A 17,946-nucleotide genomic window follows, 5' to 3' on the forward strand; every position below is an offset into this window, starting at 1 on the left:
AAAACCAGTCGTTGCAGACTTTGTATTTATAAACCTTGGGAAGTTCTTGTCACTCATCCAAAGTGAGAAGTGTTGATGCAGGTTTCCCAGATCTTTTGACATGTGGTCCTCAACCTAACAGCGATTCAGTTAATGGCCATTTAAAGTTATAATGGTCCTGAAAAAAGTGGCTTAGGACCAGTCCTCACAGTTACGACTATTATAGCATTCCCACAGATCAAAATTTGGATGGATCCCTCCCTCCCTCCCTCCCTCCCTCTATATCTATCTATCTATCTATCTATCATCTATCTATCTATCTATCTATCTATCTATCTATCATTAGTTCTATCTATCTATCTACAGTACATCTCTCTCTACTATCTTCTATCTATCTATCTATCTATCTATCTATCTATCTATCTAATCTCTTATATCTCTATCTATCTATCATTAGTTCTATCTATCAATAGTTCTATCTATTAGCTATATCTATATCTCTCATTAGCTCTATCTATCTATCATTAGCTCTATATCTATCTATCATTAGCTATATCTATCTATCTATCTATCTATCTATCTATCTACCTATCTATCTCTACTATCTATCTATCTATCTAATCTCTTATATCTATCTATCAGTAGTTCTATCTATCTATCTACAGTACATCTCTCTCTACTATCTTTTATCTATCTATCTATCTAATCTCTTATATCTCTATCTATCTATCTATCTATCATTAGTTCTATCTATCATTAGCTATATCTATATCTTTCATTAGCTCTATCTATCTATCTATCTAAGTATCTATCTATCTATCATCTATCTATCTATCATCTATCTATCTATCTATCATCTATCTATCTATCTATCATCTATCTATCTATCATCTATCTATCTATCATCCATCCATCCATCTATCTATCTATCTATCTAATCTCTTCTCTCTCTCTCTCTCTCTCTCTCCATCCGTCCATCCCCTCTAATGCCATGGCTAAAAAGCAATACAAAAAGCAAAGAGTCTTTTCTTTTTTAATATATTTAATTCATTTCTTTATTTTGTTTATTAAACTTCTACGCCGCCCATCCTGCGGACGGCCTGGGCCAAGGCAGGGAAAGGGTCAGGAGGGACCACGAGGCCCATCTTCCACTCCGCTCCTCCTCCCCTCCCTCCCTTCGACGCCTCGGCGGCCGCGCTGACAGAAAAAGGGCGGGAACGCGCCGGCCCCTCCCCTCCTCCACCCGCCCCTCCCACCAGCGCGAGCCGGGGGGGGGATCGGCGCCTGCGCGGCGTGTTCCCGCGCCTGCGCAGTGCACACTCCGCCCGCCTCTCCCGCCCACCGCCTCGGCTGGCCTCCCCTGGCGGCCTCGGGCCCTTTTCTTCCCTCCTTCGAGGCGGGGCGGAGCCGGCCGGGAGGCTTCATTGTGCGTCCGGGCGCCGCCGCCAGCCAGGCCGGGCCTCCTCTTTCGGCTGCTGCCTTTCCTCTCTCCTCAGATAGCCGGCGCGCCGGCGCCTCAGTCCGGGTCCATCCGCCGCCACCTCAGCAGCATGTCGGGCCGGTCGGTGCGGGCCGAGACCCGCAGCCGCGCCAAGGATGATATCAAGCGGGTGATGGCGGCCATCGAGAAAGTGCGAAAATGGTGAGGAGGGAGCTCTGCGGGGGGGGGGGGGAGGGGTGGGGGGAGAGTCTTCGAGGGGGGGGGTCTCGCCCCTCCCCCTCACGGAGGGAACCCCCCCCCCCACACGACCCGCCTTTCCCCGCCTCAGAAGCGGCTCTGGTGTTCGTCCCCCCCACCCCACCCCCGGGAGGCTGGACTACAACTCCCATCGGCCCCTGCTGGGGGCTGATGGGAGTTGAAGTCCTCCTTCGCCCCACTTGGGAAGCCTGGATTCCGCCTCCATGTGGGGCGACGGGGGGGGTGGGGTTGCTTCCCTGTTCGGTTCCTCCTGTATGGGATTTTTTTTTAGGGGGGGGGGAGCTGCCCCACTCACGTGGCATGTCCAACACCCCCCCCCCCAAAAAAAAACCACGTACCTGGCCACGAATCCACGTGGCTTCCCTCTGGGTGCCGTCCCCCCCCTCCATCTCCCTGCCCCCCCTCTTGAGCCTCTCTGCTGTCCAGCTGATGGTCCAAGGGAGGCCAGGGCTGGATCTGGCTGCCTGGGTTCCTTCCTGAAGGTGCTGGACAGCAGTTTGGATGGCCTCTGAAGGAGACAGTCTGTCCCCAGGCTCCCCATAGGAAGGGAAGATGGGTAGCTCAGGGTTGAAAGGAGAAGGAAGGGTCCTCGGTGCTCTGTGAGCCTTGGTGGCTTCGTTGCAGGGCGTCTTATGACCCGACTAAGGAACATTATCAGTGTTAGGAGGCAATGGGGTTTGTGGAGTGGAGGAAGAAGAAGGGGAGGAGGAGAAGGAGGAAGGGCGGAAAGAGGAGGAGGAAGAAGAAGAGGAAAAGGACTGTGGGCCCCTCGGTGCTTCCTGAGCTTGGCGGTTTTCTTGCAGACTTCTCGTGACCCAACTAGGTAACATTATCAGTGCTAGGAGGCAATGAGGTTTGTGGAGTGGAGGAAGAAGAAGGGGAGGAGGAGAAAGAAGAGAAAAAAAGGACTGTGGGTTCCTTGGTGCTTCCTGAGCTTGGTGGGTTTTCTTTCAGACATCTCATGACCCAACTAGGTTACATTATCAGTGCTAGGAGGCAATGGGGTTTGTGGAGGGGAGGAAGAAGAAGGGGAGGAGGAGAAGGAGGAAGGGCGGAAAGAGGAGGAGGAGGAAGAAGAAAAGGACTGTGGGGTCCTCGGTGCTTCCTGAGCTTGGTGGGTTTTCTTGCAGACGTCTCATGACCCAACTAGGGAACATCATCAGTGCTAGGAGGGTGGTGGGGTTTGTGGACTGGAGGAAGAAGAAGGGGAGGAAGAAGAGAAAAAAAAGGACTGTGGGGCCCTCGGTGCTTCCTGAGCTTGGTGGTTTTCTTGCAGACTTCTCATGACCCAACTAGGTAACATTATCAGTGCTAGGAGGCAATAGGGTTTGTGGAGGGGAGGAAGAAGAAGGGGAGGAGGAGAAGGAGGAAGGGCGGAAAGAGGAGGAGGAAGAAGAGAAAAAAAGGACTGTGGGGTCCTTGGTGCTTCCTGAGCTTGGTGGGTTTTCTTTCAGACGTCTCATGACCCAACTAGGGAACATCATCAGTGCTAGGAGGCAATGGGGTCTGTGGACTGGAGGAAGAAAAGGGAGGAAGAAGAGGAAAAGGACTGTGGGGGCTTCAGTGCTTCCTGAGCTTGGTAGTTTTCTTGCAGACTTCTCATGACCCAACTAGGTAACATTATCAGTGCTAGGAGGCAATGGGGTTTGTGGAGTGGAGGAAGAAGAAGGGGAGGAGGAGAAGGAGGAAGGGCAGAAAGAGGAGGAAGAAGAAGAAAAGGACTGTGGGGTCCTTGGTGCTTCCTGAGCACCTGGGTTTTCTTTCAGACGTCTCATGACCCAACTAGGGAACATCATCAGTGCTAAGAGGGAATGGGGTTTGTGGAGATGAGGACGACGACTGTGGGATCCTTGGTGCTCTTCGAGCCTGGTGGCTTTCTTGCAAACGTTTCATTATGCAACCTGGGGAGCCTCATCAGTGTGACAGAATGGAGCAAACCTCACACTCCTGCACTGATGAGGCTCCCTAGTTGGGTTGTGAAATGTCTGCAAAAGACAGGCAAATCCAGAGAGCAGTAAGGATCCCACCACAGTCGTCCTCTCCGCAACCCCCCTCCTTCCCTTCTAGCACTGATATTGTTCCTTAGTTGGGTCATGAAATGTCTGCCAAACAGCAACCAGAGAGCACCGAGGACCCCAGTCTTTGGGGTTTTTTTGAGAGTGGAGGTTACCGCCCAGGTATATTGGGATCTTCTCAGCTGCCTACGCTGAATAGTGAAGGTGGGGCTTTCACCACCCAAGAGATACTTAGTCATTAAGGTGTGACTTCTCTACGTTCTCTATGAGTTGTCCTGCTACCTGCCATAGACCTGATGTGTCCTGTTCCATTTCCCCCTCTGTAATTGTTAGCTTAGGATATTCTTTAAAGTATTACGATACAATATTCTTTTGAGAAATGCTTTGTTCTTTTTCAATTCTGTGCTTCCAGTCAAAGCTGCTTGCTTGTATTGTTCTGTTGATTTAAATTCTGAGCAGAACCAGAAAGAGAGGCTACTTGAATTTGTCTGTTACCATTAGATTGTTGTAACCTTGGTAAACCCATCCCTTTTTTATTAAAGGTTTTCAGCGTGAAATGATTGCGTCCCTTTGAGAAAGGTTGCATGACTTTCATCGTGGAATTTTGCATGGCAATAATGGAACACACAATGCAGTGAAATGGTTATTCAGACACAGTAAGCAATCATAGTGCAGTTTGGTAGTTTTGGATCAGGTGACACCTTAAAATGTTCTTCAAGAGAAGTTTAAAACAACTTCATTCAGTTGCATTATGCCCTTGCACAATTGATTCCAGTTCTAAAATGGCAATTTTTCTAGGAGGTTGTTAAAAGCAAGTAGACCTTAAGAGAAACACTTTCTCTTACAGAACAATTGATTATAATTTGTATGTATGTATGTATGTATGTATGTATGTATTTGAATCGGAAGAGCAATCTTGGGTTGTGCAAGGGATCAAGGTGCTTTCCCACAGACACTCAATGAGCTCATTGAGAAACAGGGGAGTATTGACAGTGCTTGATGCTATGCTGGTTTTGCATGGTACTTGATTCCTTGTGATAAAGAGAAGGAGAAAATGCCAATCTTTCTCTCTTTCTGCTTAACAAACAAACTGGGAAAACTTTTGGCTAGTGTTTTCAGTTGCTATAGTAACTGTGAGCAGGTGATCCTTGTATAGTAGCTCATTCCTTCAAAAGGAGACTGTGATGATCCTGACATTTGAAAAAAAAATGTTCAAGCCAGGAATTTCTCTCTGTGTGCAGGGACATTGGGTTTATTTCTTCCTAATGAGTCAACCAAACTGTTCAGCTTGTCTTCTTGGAGGACAAAAGACCAGTTATCTGCTCGTAAATGTTTAATGAAGAATTGATGAGAACTGAAGAAGCCCACCCTTACTCAGAAATTCAAGCGTAAAATTGTGGACAACTTCTGAAGTTGTGATATAGCATCATTTCGTTTTCTTACCGGACGTGATGACTTTTGAGTGTTTCCTGTGGTGGCCTATATCAATTTCTGTGTGCTTGGACATTTCCACAAGTATAATATAAGTCAGTGGGTACAATTTTCATGATGAGGTGTTAGAATTGCTTGGATCAAAGCTGTATTTAGAAGCAGTTAAAACTGCAGAGTGCTTGAGTATTTTTTGTAGGTGATGAATTTTCCATCTGCAATAATTATAAAAAAAAAATTAACCTTTACAGATGGGAGTGATGAGTTTATAGGTAACTCTTGTTCCCCCTCCAATTATTTTGATCAACTGGGTGACAACGTAAAAGATTTGGGGATTGTTCGTATGTTCCTTTTGTGGGGGGGTGAATCCTTGGGACTTCCTAATTAGTATAGCTTGGAGTTTGGGCTGTTGCCACTTATTCTTTGTTCAGTTGGCAGAAGCAACCCGAGACGTTTCATAGCTCCAGGGCTGGGGGTTTACAGATCCAAAATAGGATTATTGTTTCATAATTCCAGTCCTTCTCAGGGGAAAAGTTAAAGGCAATGGATTTGAAGACACAATACTGTATAACAGACATCCTTCATGGGAAATATTTACATCTGGCAACAGTTCACTTGTCTGAAAACTTGGGAACCAACAAACCATAAATTTTCTCATGTATTTTCCCCAGTATCCTCCTACATGCTGATTGACCCAGCATGTGGCTTGATGACTTATGATGGCAAACCAAGATCGTTCTTTAAACTCTTATTCAACAAACCTAACTCCTCCTAAAAATTCATTTTAGATGCTTACTTTAAACACTCATCTATAGCGTATTTTGAAATGAAATCTGCGACAGAATATTCCTGTTAAATACAGAGAACTACAGTCTGTGCGGTATGTAAGGCAGACATCCAGTTTAAAGAGGAAGAAAACCTTTATGCCTGCTTTGCCCTCTTCTAAAATGGAGCTTAGTCACGAGGGTTTACGTGATCTGTGTAATTACGTGACACATTGCAACCCTCAACAGGGGAATTTAATTTAAAATGAACGCTGGGCTCATCCTGAATGACATGATTTTGTTTGGCATCATCTCAGACAAAGGTGATGCAAGCTTTGCTTTGTATGGGTAGCCCGGAAGCCTGGGATATTTAAGCTAGGACTTTACCACTGGTGGGTCTAGGACGTTGTGAAGGGATTGAATGTGTTAATAACGTTCTTCCGTGGTGACTGGAAAACCTATTGAGCTAATGCTGGCCATTTTGAAATGCCCAGAAGATTCAGTGGCCATGTTTCTTTGAGATGTTGGATGGCTTGTTGGGTTTGCTTTAAGTCAACTGTGGAGAGCTGATAACATTGCTTCCTTTCTTGAGTTTCTGCTGTTAAGGAGAATTAAGAAGGCGTTCAGGAAAGTGGCTTCTTCAACACTAGTCTAGTCCAGCCTCTGGTTGAGCCCTACAGATGTACTGTGTCATCCCGCTTGTTTAGATGAAGATTTCGGGATTCTTTTATCTTGGAAAGGCATTTTGTACAGATTTCTTCTGGATAAGTGTGCATTTCTGGAGCCACGTTTAGGGAGGCAGGGTGGTGCTGTTCCACCTTCTGTTTGCCAGATGGCTCTTTCCCTCTTTATTAGATTTATCTGCTTGGCATATAGTGAAATGTGGGAATGTGAAGTCCTTATCTTGCAAATATTTGTTTTAGCCCAGCGTAGATGCTGATTGGGTATATTTTGAGACGTGTAAGTGATTATATACCTTTTACTTCATCTGCAAACCCAACTGTACTGGGGAAGCCGTGTATTTAAACCCCGTTAGAAGGTCGTGTTTAATATCTGATTAATATTGATGTGAGTGGTAGATTGATCCAGGAAATTAGAAATTCTTAGCATTGTCTGTTAACATGTTTGCATAAGAGATGTTTACCACAATTCACCTTGTGCCAGATACTCAGAGAAAATGGCTTTTATAAAGCAGAGCTGCTTGCATTAATGCACCTCTAATCCCCGAATTAGTATTTCAACAATACTGCTGTAGGTGATCTCGCACAAAGACTCAGAAGTCCCTGATGCACTTTTTGTTGCTTCCTTCTGGTTTTTTTGGTGGGGGGGATCAAAGAAATGTCCTTGAGTGTCATTTATAGGTCTTTGGCAAAACCAAATAATGAGGAAAGAAAAAGGTAATTTAAAAAAAAAACCTGTCAACTGGCGGATTTAAACAGCAAAAAAAGTGTGAATAACTGGTGGAGAAAAAGAAATGAATGTATCTGTTAATAAATAAAGGGGATCCATTTAACAACTGCAGTAGTGTTTGCTTAAAAAGCTAGTAGTAAAATTGACGAGATTCATTTAACAACCACCTTGCTTAAGGGTGGAAATTCTGGTCCAGTTGTGGTCATAGATGAAAGGCTCTCTCTCATTTTATGAAGGTATAACTGAAGTTCCTCCTCCTTTATATCCTGGTGCCTCCCCCTGGGGACGTGAGGCTTATTCTAGCTATGCCTTCTCTTTGTTGCCTGCGCTTTGCGCAGAGGCTTTGAGACCATCCCTGTAACTAATGTTTATAATTTTTGCCACCTTCTAGGGAGAAGAAATGGGTGACAGTTGGCGACACATCCCTTAGGATCTACAAATGGGTGCCCATAACAGAGCCCAAAGTAGATGACGTAAGTATGAACGTTTAGAGAAGACAACTATTTTGCCAGCGTAAATAACGTTGTACTTGAACGTTAAACATCCTTTCCTAAAACCCTTTTTTTTTCCACGTGAAACTTTGCCGTGAAGCCTCAGTTCTCGTGAGAGCAAAGGAAAAGCTTTCCTCTCCCTTTTGTGGGAAGCCACACGCTCTTCAGCTCAGCCTCTTGGGAGTTGCCGATGACATCATATAAAAGAGTTCAGCACACCTGTCTTTGCCTTAGAACAGTAAACATTACGGTGCACCTCGGCGCAGCTGCTGTATTTTCCACCCATCTCGCCTGCTGAGGTGCCGCTCAGGGTCAGGCGTCCCCAGCATTAAATCCAGGCCCTGCAATTTTTGCCATCTGCCTCCGACTGATGGGAGTTTGCCTGACCCTCCTGCTCTTATTCCTGAGCGAGCCTCCCTTGCGATCATCTGCGTATTCTTTCCGCTCAGCGGGCTCTCGGTGTATGGAGAGCATTGAGAGCAGTGCAGCTGGCACTTTCTCCTAGGAGACCAATTACGTCACCTTCTAATTGCAAGAGCCGCATCCTTTTCCATGCATGGTTCCCTCCCCCCCCCCTCCACACACATAACGGATGCTATTGTCTTTCTCTGCCGCTTTTATCTTTCGCAATGGCGCTGGGGGTGGGCAGAAGCTGGCCCTTAAGCACCCAGCGAGGTTTGGGGTTCCTGGTCGACCCAGTTACTACCACGACTAGCGTGGATATGAATAAGTGGTATTAAACACTGATAACAAGTAGACAGATTTAACACAAATTCAGACCAAAGTCCATCCTTCAGATTGTATTGCCCTGTATAAAAACATGCGAATGTCGTAAAATGAACACGTAGAAAGAAGCCGAAACATAAGTAGGGTGTTTTTTTTGAAACCGTAATGATCATAGTCAATATTACGTTTTTTTTTTTTTAAAAAAGGTTCCACCTTTCTCTTTTGAAATCAAATTTAAAAAGGCAGACAAAACTAGCCAGCAACAAGATGGTTTAGATCAGCCCAAGAATGGTGGCTAGGAGGCTTCGACCTCAGTGGAAGAGCCTCACTTTCAGCCCAAACTAACCATCATCCTCTCCTCCCGCCCCTCAGAAAGCCAAGAACAAGAAAAAGGGCAAAGATGAAAAATGCGGTTCTGAGGTGACGACCCCAGAAAACAGCTCGTCTCCTGGGATGATGGATATGCACGGTGAGTGAGGCTGTGTGTGTGTGTGTGTGTGTGTGTGTGTGTGTTAGTGTTCTCATGCTGCTGATGCCAGCCAGCATGTGGGGAACGCTAAGCCTTGCTAAGGAGCAATCTTAGGTTTAGCTTTGAAAAGTAGCATTTGCACAAGTCCAGAGTAAAAAAAGGCACCATGGAAGCTAATGAGTCTCCTGCTGATAATGATGGCACTTTATTTTTCCTTAGTGCTGTAATCCCAAAAGCTGTTTATGTAAACTTAATTTTTTTTAAAAAAAATAAACCTTGGTTTTGATTTGGTCTTTTTATGTGAGGATGTATTCCTGCGTGTTTCTTTGCCCCCGCCCTTTCCTCAGCATAAGCCCAGTAACCAGTGGGATGAGAAACGGGGAACGAAATCCTCTGGGATCCTGTGTGGCTCCGGCTTCATGCCGGTTGCATTTCGGGAACCTTTTAAAACTTAAATTTCTTTTTTTTTCCAAATGTTCATCTCATCTAAGAGGAGGTTTTGAGACATGGGGGCGCCTGTTGTCCCCGGGAAGTCTCCAGCCTGATAAAGTTGAACCCGAGAAAGAAAAAAAAAATCAAGATCTTTTTTTCCCTCTCCTGAAGCACGTGTTTAACATTTAAAGTGAGTCATTACACGTTGCCATGGTTACCCTCCGTGGAACCTGTGATTTTCCCGTCCTGGATGTCTCTTCCGAGAGGAGAAATGGGGTGAAGCGGCAGCTTTTCTTAGCATCGCTCAGCAAGTGCCTGAGTGGATCCTGTGAGGTCAGCAGTTGCGCCCTGGACAGCTTTTCCCTACCGGGACCACTTCTGTTGGACGGCAATCAAAGCACTTTGGACACTGAACATGTGAACTGGCAGCGCATCTCTCCTTCGGTCAAGCCTTGAGTTGTGAAATGCGGATTTGCGTGGCACTCAAACCGGGCGTTTATCTTGGCCAGCGTGGGGTCGAAACCTCACGGCCTGGATTTTGTGCGTGCTGATCTTAATATAGTGTAGCCTTTGGTTCCACCACAAAACCGCGCTCGACTAAACCGCGTAGCTGACGTCATCAACAGGGCGACAACAGCGCGGAGACAGAAGCACGCTGTAAACGCTAAACCTAAAATTAACCCCTAAACCTAAACCTAACCCACCTAATCCTAATCCTAAACCTAACCCTTAACCTAACCCTAAACCTAACCCTTACCTTAAGTTGAATCGGCTTGCTTTCAAAGCGCTATTTAAAGCGCTTCTTTCTCCGCGCTGGCTGTTGTCGCCCTGTTGATGATGTCAGCGACGCGGTTTAATCGGGCGCGGCTTAGTCGAGCGCGGTTTTGACGGGTCACGGTAGCCTTTAGGGTCCTTGTGCATCGCGTCTACGGCGAAATTGGTTATTTCTTCACTGAAATCTCCTGCCTCTTTGACCGAGCCGACCTCTTTCGTTTGCAGATGACAATAGCAACCAGAGCTCTCTGGCTGACGCTTCCCCCATAAAGCAGGAGAACAGCAGCAACTCGAGTCCTGTGCCCGAACCGATCTCCGCGGGGCAGGTGGACGGCCCTGGCTCCAAGCCGGACGATACTCCGACGGATGCAAAAGAAGAAGCCGGCTCAGAAGGTAACGGTGGAGTTCCTGGGGCCCTTTCCCTGCAAAGAGTCGGCAGGCAGGATGTATGGTTCAGGCCGCTCCTCTTTTATGTTTGTAGACATCTTCAAGTTGCCAAGGTTGAGAAACACTGTTGTAGATGATCACCTCTTGGTGTTAACTCTTTACTCTTTAAAAGCAGCCCCCACCTTTCCACCACACTAGAAACCAATTCTCCATTCAGTGCCGCCTTTATTCTCGAAAGACATCTATTTGATCTTGTATTCTTCATCAGTCAAGTCACGGAGACCGCATATTGAGATCAAACATTTGCGGTCCCCCTGATAATTACTTAGTTGTCAGGTTGAAGAGCGAGCTGGACTTTCAAGGCCGGGAAATTTATTAAAAATGGAGTTTCACAACCGCTCTTCCTAAGTGATTAGAGCAGTGTTTCTCAAGCATGGCAACTTTTCCAAGCAAGTTTAGTTTTCTCACCCCCACCCCAAAATCTTGAAAGATACAACAGGAACTTTGTCCAGCATACAAATTTGTCTTTATTATTAGGATTTTGAATTCTGGATCGCAAACTACTAGCTTGTGAAGGCTGGGAAAGGAGTTACATTCGCACTTTGCATCACTCCCTCTCCCACAAATTACCGGTATCTCTGTCCAAATGTTTCCAAAGGGTTTTAAATCATATTATGTTTTACCTTGTCTAAAACTGGTCTCCAACTGTGGCAACTTTTAAGACTTGTGGACTTCAGTTCCCAGGATTCAAAGCTGGGTGAGGAATTCTGGGAATTGAAGTCCACAAGTCTTAAAAGTTGCCCAGGCTGGAGACCCCTGGTCTAAAACTAAAGCTCCCTCTAGTGGTGGCTCAAAAGTGTCCTAGTCATCTGAATGCTATATAATTCTGCTTTTTCTAAATCCTCTGCTTAAGGAAAAAAAAGTTCTGTGAGCATTTATATTAGATGAAAAGCACAGCTTCAGCCTTTCAGTCCAAAGTTATTTTTAATTAAAAACTTCTTTTTAAAGGGCTTGGCGCTTGCCGTTGGCAATTTTTTTGTTTCTCCCTTGCTGTCCCGCAGAAAAGTAATCTTTAGAATAAGTACGTGCCATCTTTTAAAGCAAAAGCGTCTGTCTTCAAAACTGCAGTAGCAGTAAAACTCAACCGATGTCTCTTTAATTTCTCCTTAATCGGGTGAACAGAAGCGAATTGAAAGCACCAGAAGGTCGGATGATTTGAGAGCTGTTTTCTTGCCATTTTTTCCTCCCCCAGATGCATCTGATGAACAGAATTCACAGTCTTCAATGGAGAATTCTATCAATAGCTCAGAGAAAGTTGAAACAGAGCCTTCAGCGGAAAATGACACAGAGACATCTAAAAACTCTCAGGTAATGAAAAGAAACCTCATTTTTATCCTGCTTTCCTGCCTCTCTCGTTTCAAAGTTAAACTGCAATTTTAAATCCATGGAAGCCCTGAGCTTAGTTAATCAGCTGTCTGAAATAATAGCTGTGAGGCTGAAAAACAACCTGCTGGCTGGGGAATTATGGTAGTTGAAGCCCACCCATCTTAAAAGTAGCCAAGGTTGAGAAACACTGGATTAAAGCGTCCTCTGTTTCCTAATATTGAGTGTTAAAAAACTGGAAAGATTTGTTGTGGCCCGCCAGCCAGTCCCGGGGGCTGAGGAAAACTCAAGACGAGGGCTCTGCGTCGGAAGCAGAGAGGGAGCTAAACAGCAGTGAGGCCGAGCAACATCTGGAGCCTGTTCCCAGTGTGTGCATGCGCAGAGCTGCCAGAAGACAAGAACAACTAAGAAAGCAGGGTCGACTTGGGAGTAAAGCCACACCTTGGAGGTGATTGGCCCCTCCCCTAGGAAACAACAGAGGAGCGAACAGGGAGGGGGCCTTTGCAGGAAACCATTCATTCCTTCGTTTGTTTCAAGAGTGGAAAGTTCAGTTTGTGACTATAAGAGACTCTGTGCCAAGTTTGGCCTTGCCCTGTGTTTGGAAACTAGTTATCTGGCAGCTGTCCAAGCGAGATAAGGTTCGTGTTGATAAATATTCCTCGGAAAGACTATTTGCTAAGCCTGGCTAATTATGAATGAAAGGAATTCACAGTCGTGTGACCTGCTTCATGCTTCTTAAGGAAGCCTGAGTCAGAACAAGATTAATTAGGGAGGTCATCTGGAAGAGAACCAATTTTGATCAGTTCGTTCTGCCGGTTTCCTTCATTTTAAAATTCTATTAAGAGAACCTGAAGATTGGATTAAGGTTACACGGATGACGTATTTTTTTCCCTTTCAAATCTTTAAATGTGATACCAGCAACTCCAGTACAAGAAACGGGTAACCCTTTGGATAGTTTATAGCCCTCATAGAGTATCCTGGGTGTTATTTTGACACGCTTGGGAGAATTTTCGGAGATTTCTTTAAACACTCAATTGTGATAGAGAAAGAGCCACACAAATAGCTGTGCGCAATGATCTTCCGGTGTGATGTTGTGCAGAAATAAATTCTGCGATTTGGAAAAAGCATGCGAGTAACTGTGGTCGGACTGAAGTGTCCCCCTTAATAGGGGTGTCATTTCCTTTTTTCGTGTGTGTGTCCTGAAATGCAAAAAAAAATAACCGGTTGATTTGATTTGTTGCTAATGCTAATTCTTTTTTTCCCACCTCTTGTTTCTCCCTCTTTCCCTGCATTAAGGACTCTGAAGGAGTGCCACCTCCTAAAAAGATGAAAATGGAGGCGCCCTCTCAGCAAAACATGGATGAAATATAAACTTTAGATTATTATTTTTTTCCCTGGGCGGTTTTTATGTAAAGGTACATCAATGGGCTAAATTGTTGAACAACCGTTGTACATGAGCATCTTCTTCTTCTCCTGGACGAGGAGGGAAAACTCCTATAAAACTTTCCAAGTTACCAGGCGGAAAATCCGAGGAAAACCAAGCGAACGTTTTTAATCTCTTCAGACACTGAAAACTTTTTTTTTTCCCTCCCTGTGAAGCAAAACTGTTGAGCATTTAAAGTTACTGTCTCCGAAATGGTTAGAGTAAACACTCAGGAGGGGTCGACGCACTGTTTCTAATGTCAGAATTACAATTATGCTGCTGATGTATTATTATTTTTTTTTCCTTTTCTCTCTCCCATTCTCTATTTAACATTATAAGATATTTAAGAATGGTACAGGTCAGGTATTCTCTTCACATGTGAAGTTCACTGTTTCTGATGTGATGTCTCTCTCTCTCTCTCTCTCTCTCTCTCTCTCTCTTGTTTTGGGGTTGGTTATTTTTCGTGCCTTGTGTCCCAAAATGATAAAAAAAACAAAAACACAGCAGGGCTAATTTCTGCAACTTCTCCTTTGCAAAGTGGCCTGTTTGTACAATGCCATATAAAATAATGTTCCGTTTTTTTAAAAAAAACAAAACAAAACGCAAATACTCTGGTGCTTAATGTCCTGATAAAGAGACACGTGAGAGAAATTAAGAAGCCATTTTCACAGTTGGAGGGCGGTGGATGGGGAATTATCCTCACGGATGATGCTTGGTTTTCCTGTACCTCCAGGGTTCACTTCCTTTTTTGAATGCAACGTTTCAAGTATACATTTTCTTAAGTAAGTCAACCTTCTCCTGCACTACCTTGGGTGCCCCCCCCCCCAAACCCCCTACCCCCAAACCACCTTGGTTTTTACAGACTTTTCGTAATGGAATAATGCGTCTACAAAGGCTGTCCAGTGTGGCCTTTTTAAGATTGACCGACACGTTTCTGACGTTCACTTAAAATTAGGGTTTCTTCGGTTACAAAAGCAAATTATGCGTTTTAAGGACTTGAATCTGGGAATCCGTACTTGAGCCTCCTTTTGGCTTCGTTACAAACGGATCCCCAGTGCATGACAGTTGCAAGTTTTGAATAGATCTATTCTCCAATCATTTTTAAAGATTCAACTGGATTTCACCGTTTTGTTCTCTCCCGAGATGTTGACTGTCGTCCAAACGTTTGTGTGTACTTTTTTTGAGGCTCCTTTTGTCTCAAGATCTGCTTGTAAATACAGCTTTGTGATTTCCGGAGTCTCTCGTTCAGACAGATGTGTCCCGTGCGCACTTGACCTGGCCACAGAAGCTGGCTTAATGTAGCAGCTGAAAAGGGCAGCGTGGGCCTACGCATTTGGGGTGGGTCTTAGGCCAGTTGCTGGGGGCAAAAACCTTGTGGAAATCAACGCAGCTTCAATCGCAACAGATTTGCACTTTGTCGTTTTCCAATGGGGCTACGTTGGGGCTGGGCTTGCTAGATTACACACAAGAGTTTTGCACACTTTTTAAGACCTGGATAAGCTCCTACAGCTCCTTTGGATAGGTGGGAATATTCTCCGCCTGTAGGAGAAATCCTTAAAGTAAAATAAAAAGCAACACATGGGAACAGATGCCTTTTATCACGACAGCTATAAAACAGTTACTTCTAGTTTGCTATGGAATGAGTGGGTGGCTTTTTTAAAAAGGAAAAAAAAAATAGCTTCCAATCCAGACACTTCCCTTAATAATTGCTCGTTTGAAAAATACTCATTTCTGATTTCTCCGACAGTGAAAATGGCTTTAGTTTTGGCTACTGCATTGCATTTGCAATTAATTATTGGGGGGGGGGGGAAAGTTGGTCGAAGTGAAGTGGTCAATTCTGACCTTCCATCAAATGTTTGTAGAGGCGTTAACCGTGTAGAAAGAGGCCATGCATTCAAATTTGGGAAGATCTCACTTTTGTGTTGAAATAAATATTTGCATCTCATCAAAACTAAATTTTTTTTCCTTGCAAATTATTCATGACAGCAGTGTGCTTCTTGGAAAGTCTCTTTGTGCCTGGATGACAGATTCGTTAACTATCCAAAAGAGACATTATTTATTATTATTTGCACAATATGCAGAATTAAATGCTAAAGTGATACGTTTTTTTTTCTTCTTCTTTTCTCTCATTGGTGTATCTGCTTCAGACATGGCGATGACTGGTTAAATCGCAGCTAGTATGGACGTGACGTTTAACCGGGGTTCGTGGGGGTTTTCTCGGGGGGGGGCGGGGGGCATGCCAACTGATCTATGAAACAGACAAATATATATATTTTTGAACTTAAAAATAAATTGTAAATTATGTCGCTTTTAATCGATCACTGAAAACGGTCCATGGCTCTGAAACCTCCCCGCAATATTCGCTGTCTATAGAAGCTTTCGGTTTTTGTGGTTGTGCTTTAATGTGTGTGTGTGTTTTTTTTACAGTTTCCAAGGAAGCAAATAGGCGTTTCTTTTTTAAAAAATAAAAATAAAAATTTCAAAGCTGAATCCTGTACTTAAATGGATAAAGTATATATAGATATATAGATAGATTATATAAATAGCACTAAAATACCTCAACTATTTCATTTGGTTAGAAATGATCTAATGGCATGGCTGACATTGTGATAAGTTTAGTGGTAAAACTGGCTTCTTGATCTCTTCCCATGGCCCATTGCGGCTGATTTCCCGTGGACTTTAGGTGGAATTCTGCAGCAGGGAAAAAAGAAATGCTTGGGAGTTAAACTTTGAAAGAATAGCGGTCACTTTGTCCTTCCACAGCTCGGAAAAAAGAAAAATCAACCCAAACCAGCATCTCCAGAGCCCTCAAATATGGTGATTGGGACCTCCACCCTTAACCAAGGCAGCTAAGCAGAGAGAATGGAGTTGTAACAGATTATTTCCTGTTAAATGTCTGTCTGCACCATTTGAACTGCGGTGGGGGAGACCAGATATGCAGAATTGTACAATAGGTTTAAGGTTTATTAGATTTATATGCCTCCCTTCTCCCAAGGACTCAGGGTGGCGTACAACATTGAAACGGTGTCTAGATTGTGTGTTTCGTGTTTCATTTCGAAGTGCCTAATTAGCCACAGGCCCTTCGGTCGCCCAGCTTGCGAAGGCTTTGAGCGGTTGGAAAGTTTAGGGTTGAGAACCAGCCGTGTGTGTCTGTGGAAGAGGGTCTTCCATCTCTTCAGACCCGGTCCCAGGTCCAGCTTCTAGGTCTGCCTTTACTGGGGACCATTAAAGCAACTGGTTTTGATTGCAGATCCTAAGTGTGTATGTGGGGGGGAAGGAAAGAAATATTGAGATTTTGCATCACAGTGACTGGAAATCCTCACGTGAATAAAACAGTCATCCGCCAGGCCTGCGGCGGTGGCAGGGGTGGGGGGCAATTGTGTAGCCCCCACCGTGGCAGGTCATAGCCCAACATTGGTCAGAAATACAGTGCAAAGCGTTCAGACGTGCTTCCTAACTAACCTACATTCATGTTATTTTGGCCCTCGAAGTAGGTAGGCGTAAGCTAGCAAGATAAATGAACCGACTGATTTAGATGGAAGCAGGTAGATACATATTCTTTTTTTTATAGCCGAACCGTTCGTTTCTGAAACTCATCACGTTTTTTGGGGGGGGAAAGAATTGTTAAAACATTCCAAAAAAAGTGCGGGCACTTTTAACAACAACACAAAACAATGAGGCAGCATTAAAAAAAAATTTTTTTACTGGCTTGGTGTGTGGATGGGTACCGCGAGGGGCTAGCTTTACTTCGCCCCGAAACATGGATATTCTTTACACAGTATCTGGAGGCCCTCTAGCGAGGCGTAAAAGGATTTGGTGGGTTTCTGGTTTTCTTTTTTCTCCTTTTCCGTTGATTTTTCTTTTTTTTTTTAAAGAAAATACCTAATCGTTTTTTTTTTCCTTCCCACCTTCAATGATTTTGTGTGTGTTGTACAGCAGTATAACTTTTTCTCCCCCACTTATTTATTCCATCAGTAGCTATGGTTTGTACAATGTACAATGATTTCATTTAGAAAAATAAAAACTTAAAATTCCGACAACGCAGCGTGTGACGCTTTTTCATTACGACCGTCGTTCGGGTCACTGTTGTGGGTCAGTGTTGTGGCCCGCCGGCGGCCAGTGGAGCTGGCAGCAGATTCGGACAGTGAGGAGGGTTGGGGAGGAATTAGGCCAGTCCTGGAGTCTGGGGAAGGCTCTGAGGAGGGCTCTGTGTCGGAGGCAGAGAGGGGGACAGGGACGTCCGGCAGTTATCAGCTGCCTTCGGAGTCAGACATCAGTGAGGCAGAAGAGCAACTGGAGCCTGTTCCCAGTGGGACCCTGAGATGGGCTGCAGAGAGCTTGAAACGGAGATTATAAAACCCCTGTGGAGTTTGGGGTCCTTTGGCCACCCAATGAGGGAGGCTGGGCTTTTACACACACACACACACACACACACCGCCAGGCCTGGCCTTTCGGGGTGGGAGGCTTCACCTCGGTCCGGCCCCAGCAGGGGATTCGGAAGAGCCCGATCTGGATCCCTCGTATGTCTTTGTGTCTCTGTGAGTGTGTCTCTGTCTCTCCATGCCT

General features: G+C 44.8%; 1 protein-coding gene across 1 annotated transcript; it reads left to right on the top strand.

The window, feature by feature from the left end:
* Nucleotides 1-1,313: 1,313 nt before the first annotated feature.
* Nucleotides 1,314-16,703, top strand: BCL7A (BAF chromatin remodeling complex subunit BCL7A). Its single transcript, XM_032238519.1, has 6 exons — nucleotides 1,314-1,621; nucleotides 7,687-7,768; nucleotides 8,885-8,981; nucleotides 10,413-10,580; nucleotides 11,827-11,942; nucleotides 13,254-16,703. The coding sequence occupies exons 1-6, from the start codon at nucleotides 1,530-1,532 to the stop codon at nucleotides 13,326-13,328; spliced, it is 630 nt and encodes a 209-aa protein (XP_032094410.1). The 5' UTR covers nucleotides 1,314-1,529; the 3' UTR covers nucleotides 13,329-16,703.
* Nucleotides 16,704-17,946: the final 1,243 nt, after the last annotated feature.

The sequence above is a fragment of the Thamnophis elegans genome, unplaced genomic scaffold (assembly GCF_009769535.1).
Source record: "Thamnophis elegans isolate rThaEle1 unplaced genomic scaffold, rThaEle1.pri scaffold_267_arrow_ctg1, whole genome shotgun sequence".
Classification (NCBI taxonomy): domain Eukaryota; kingdom Metazoa; phylum Chordata; class Lepidosauria; order Squamata; family Colubridae; genus Thamnophis; species Thamnophis elegans.

What these genes read in the sequence shown, in the direction of transcription:
- BCL7A (XM_032238519.1), top strand. Translation starts at nt 1,530, where the DNA reads ATGTCGGGCCGGTCGGTGCGGGCCGAGACCCGCAGCCGCGCCAAGGAT. An exon ending in CAGAGCCCAAAGTAGATGAC is followed by an intron (nt 7,769 to 8,884) that starts GTAAGTATGAAC and finishes CCCGCCCCTCAG; the next exon opens with AAAGCCAAGAACAAGAAAAA. An exon ending in TGGGATGATGGATATGCACG is followed by an intron (nt 8,982 to 10,412) that starts GTGAGTGAGGCT and finishes TTTCGTTTGCAG; the next exon opens with ATGACAATAGCAACCAGAGC.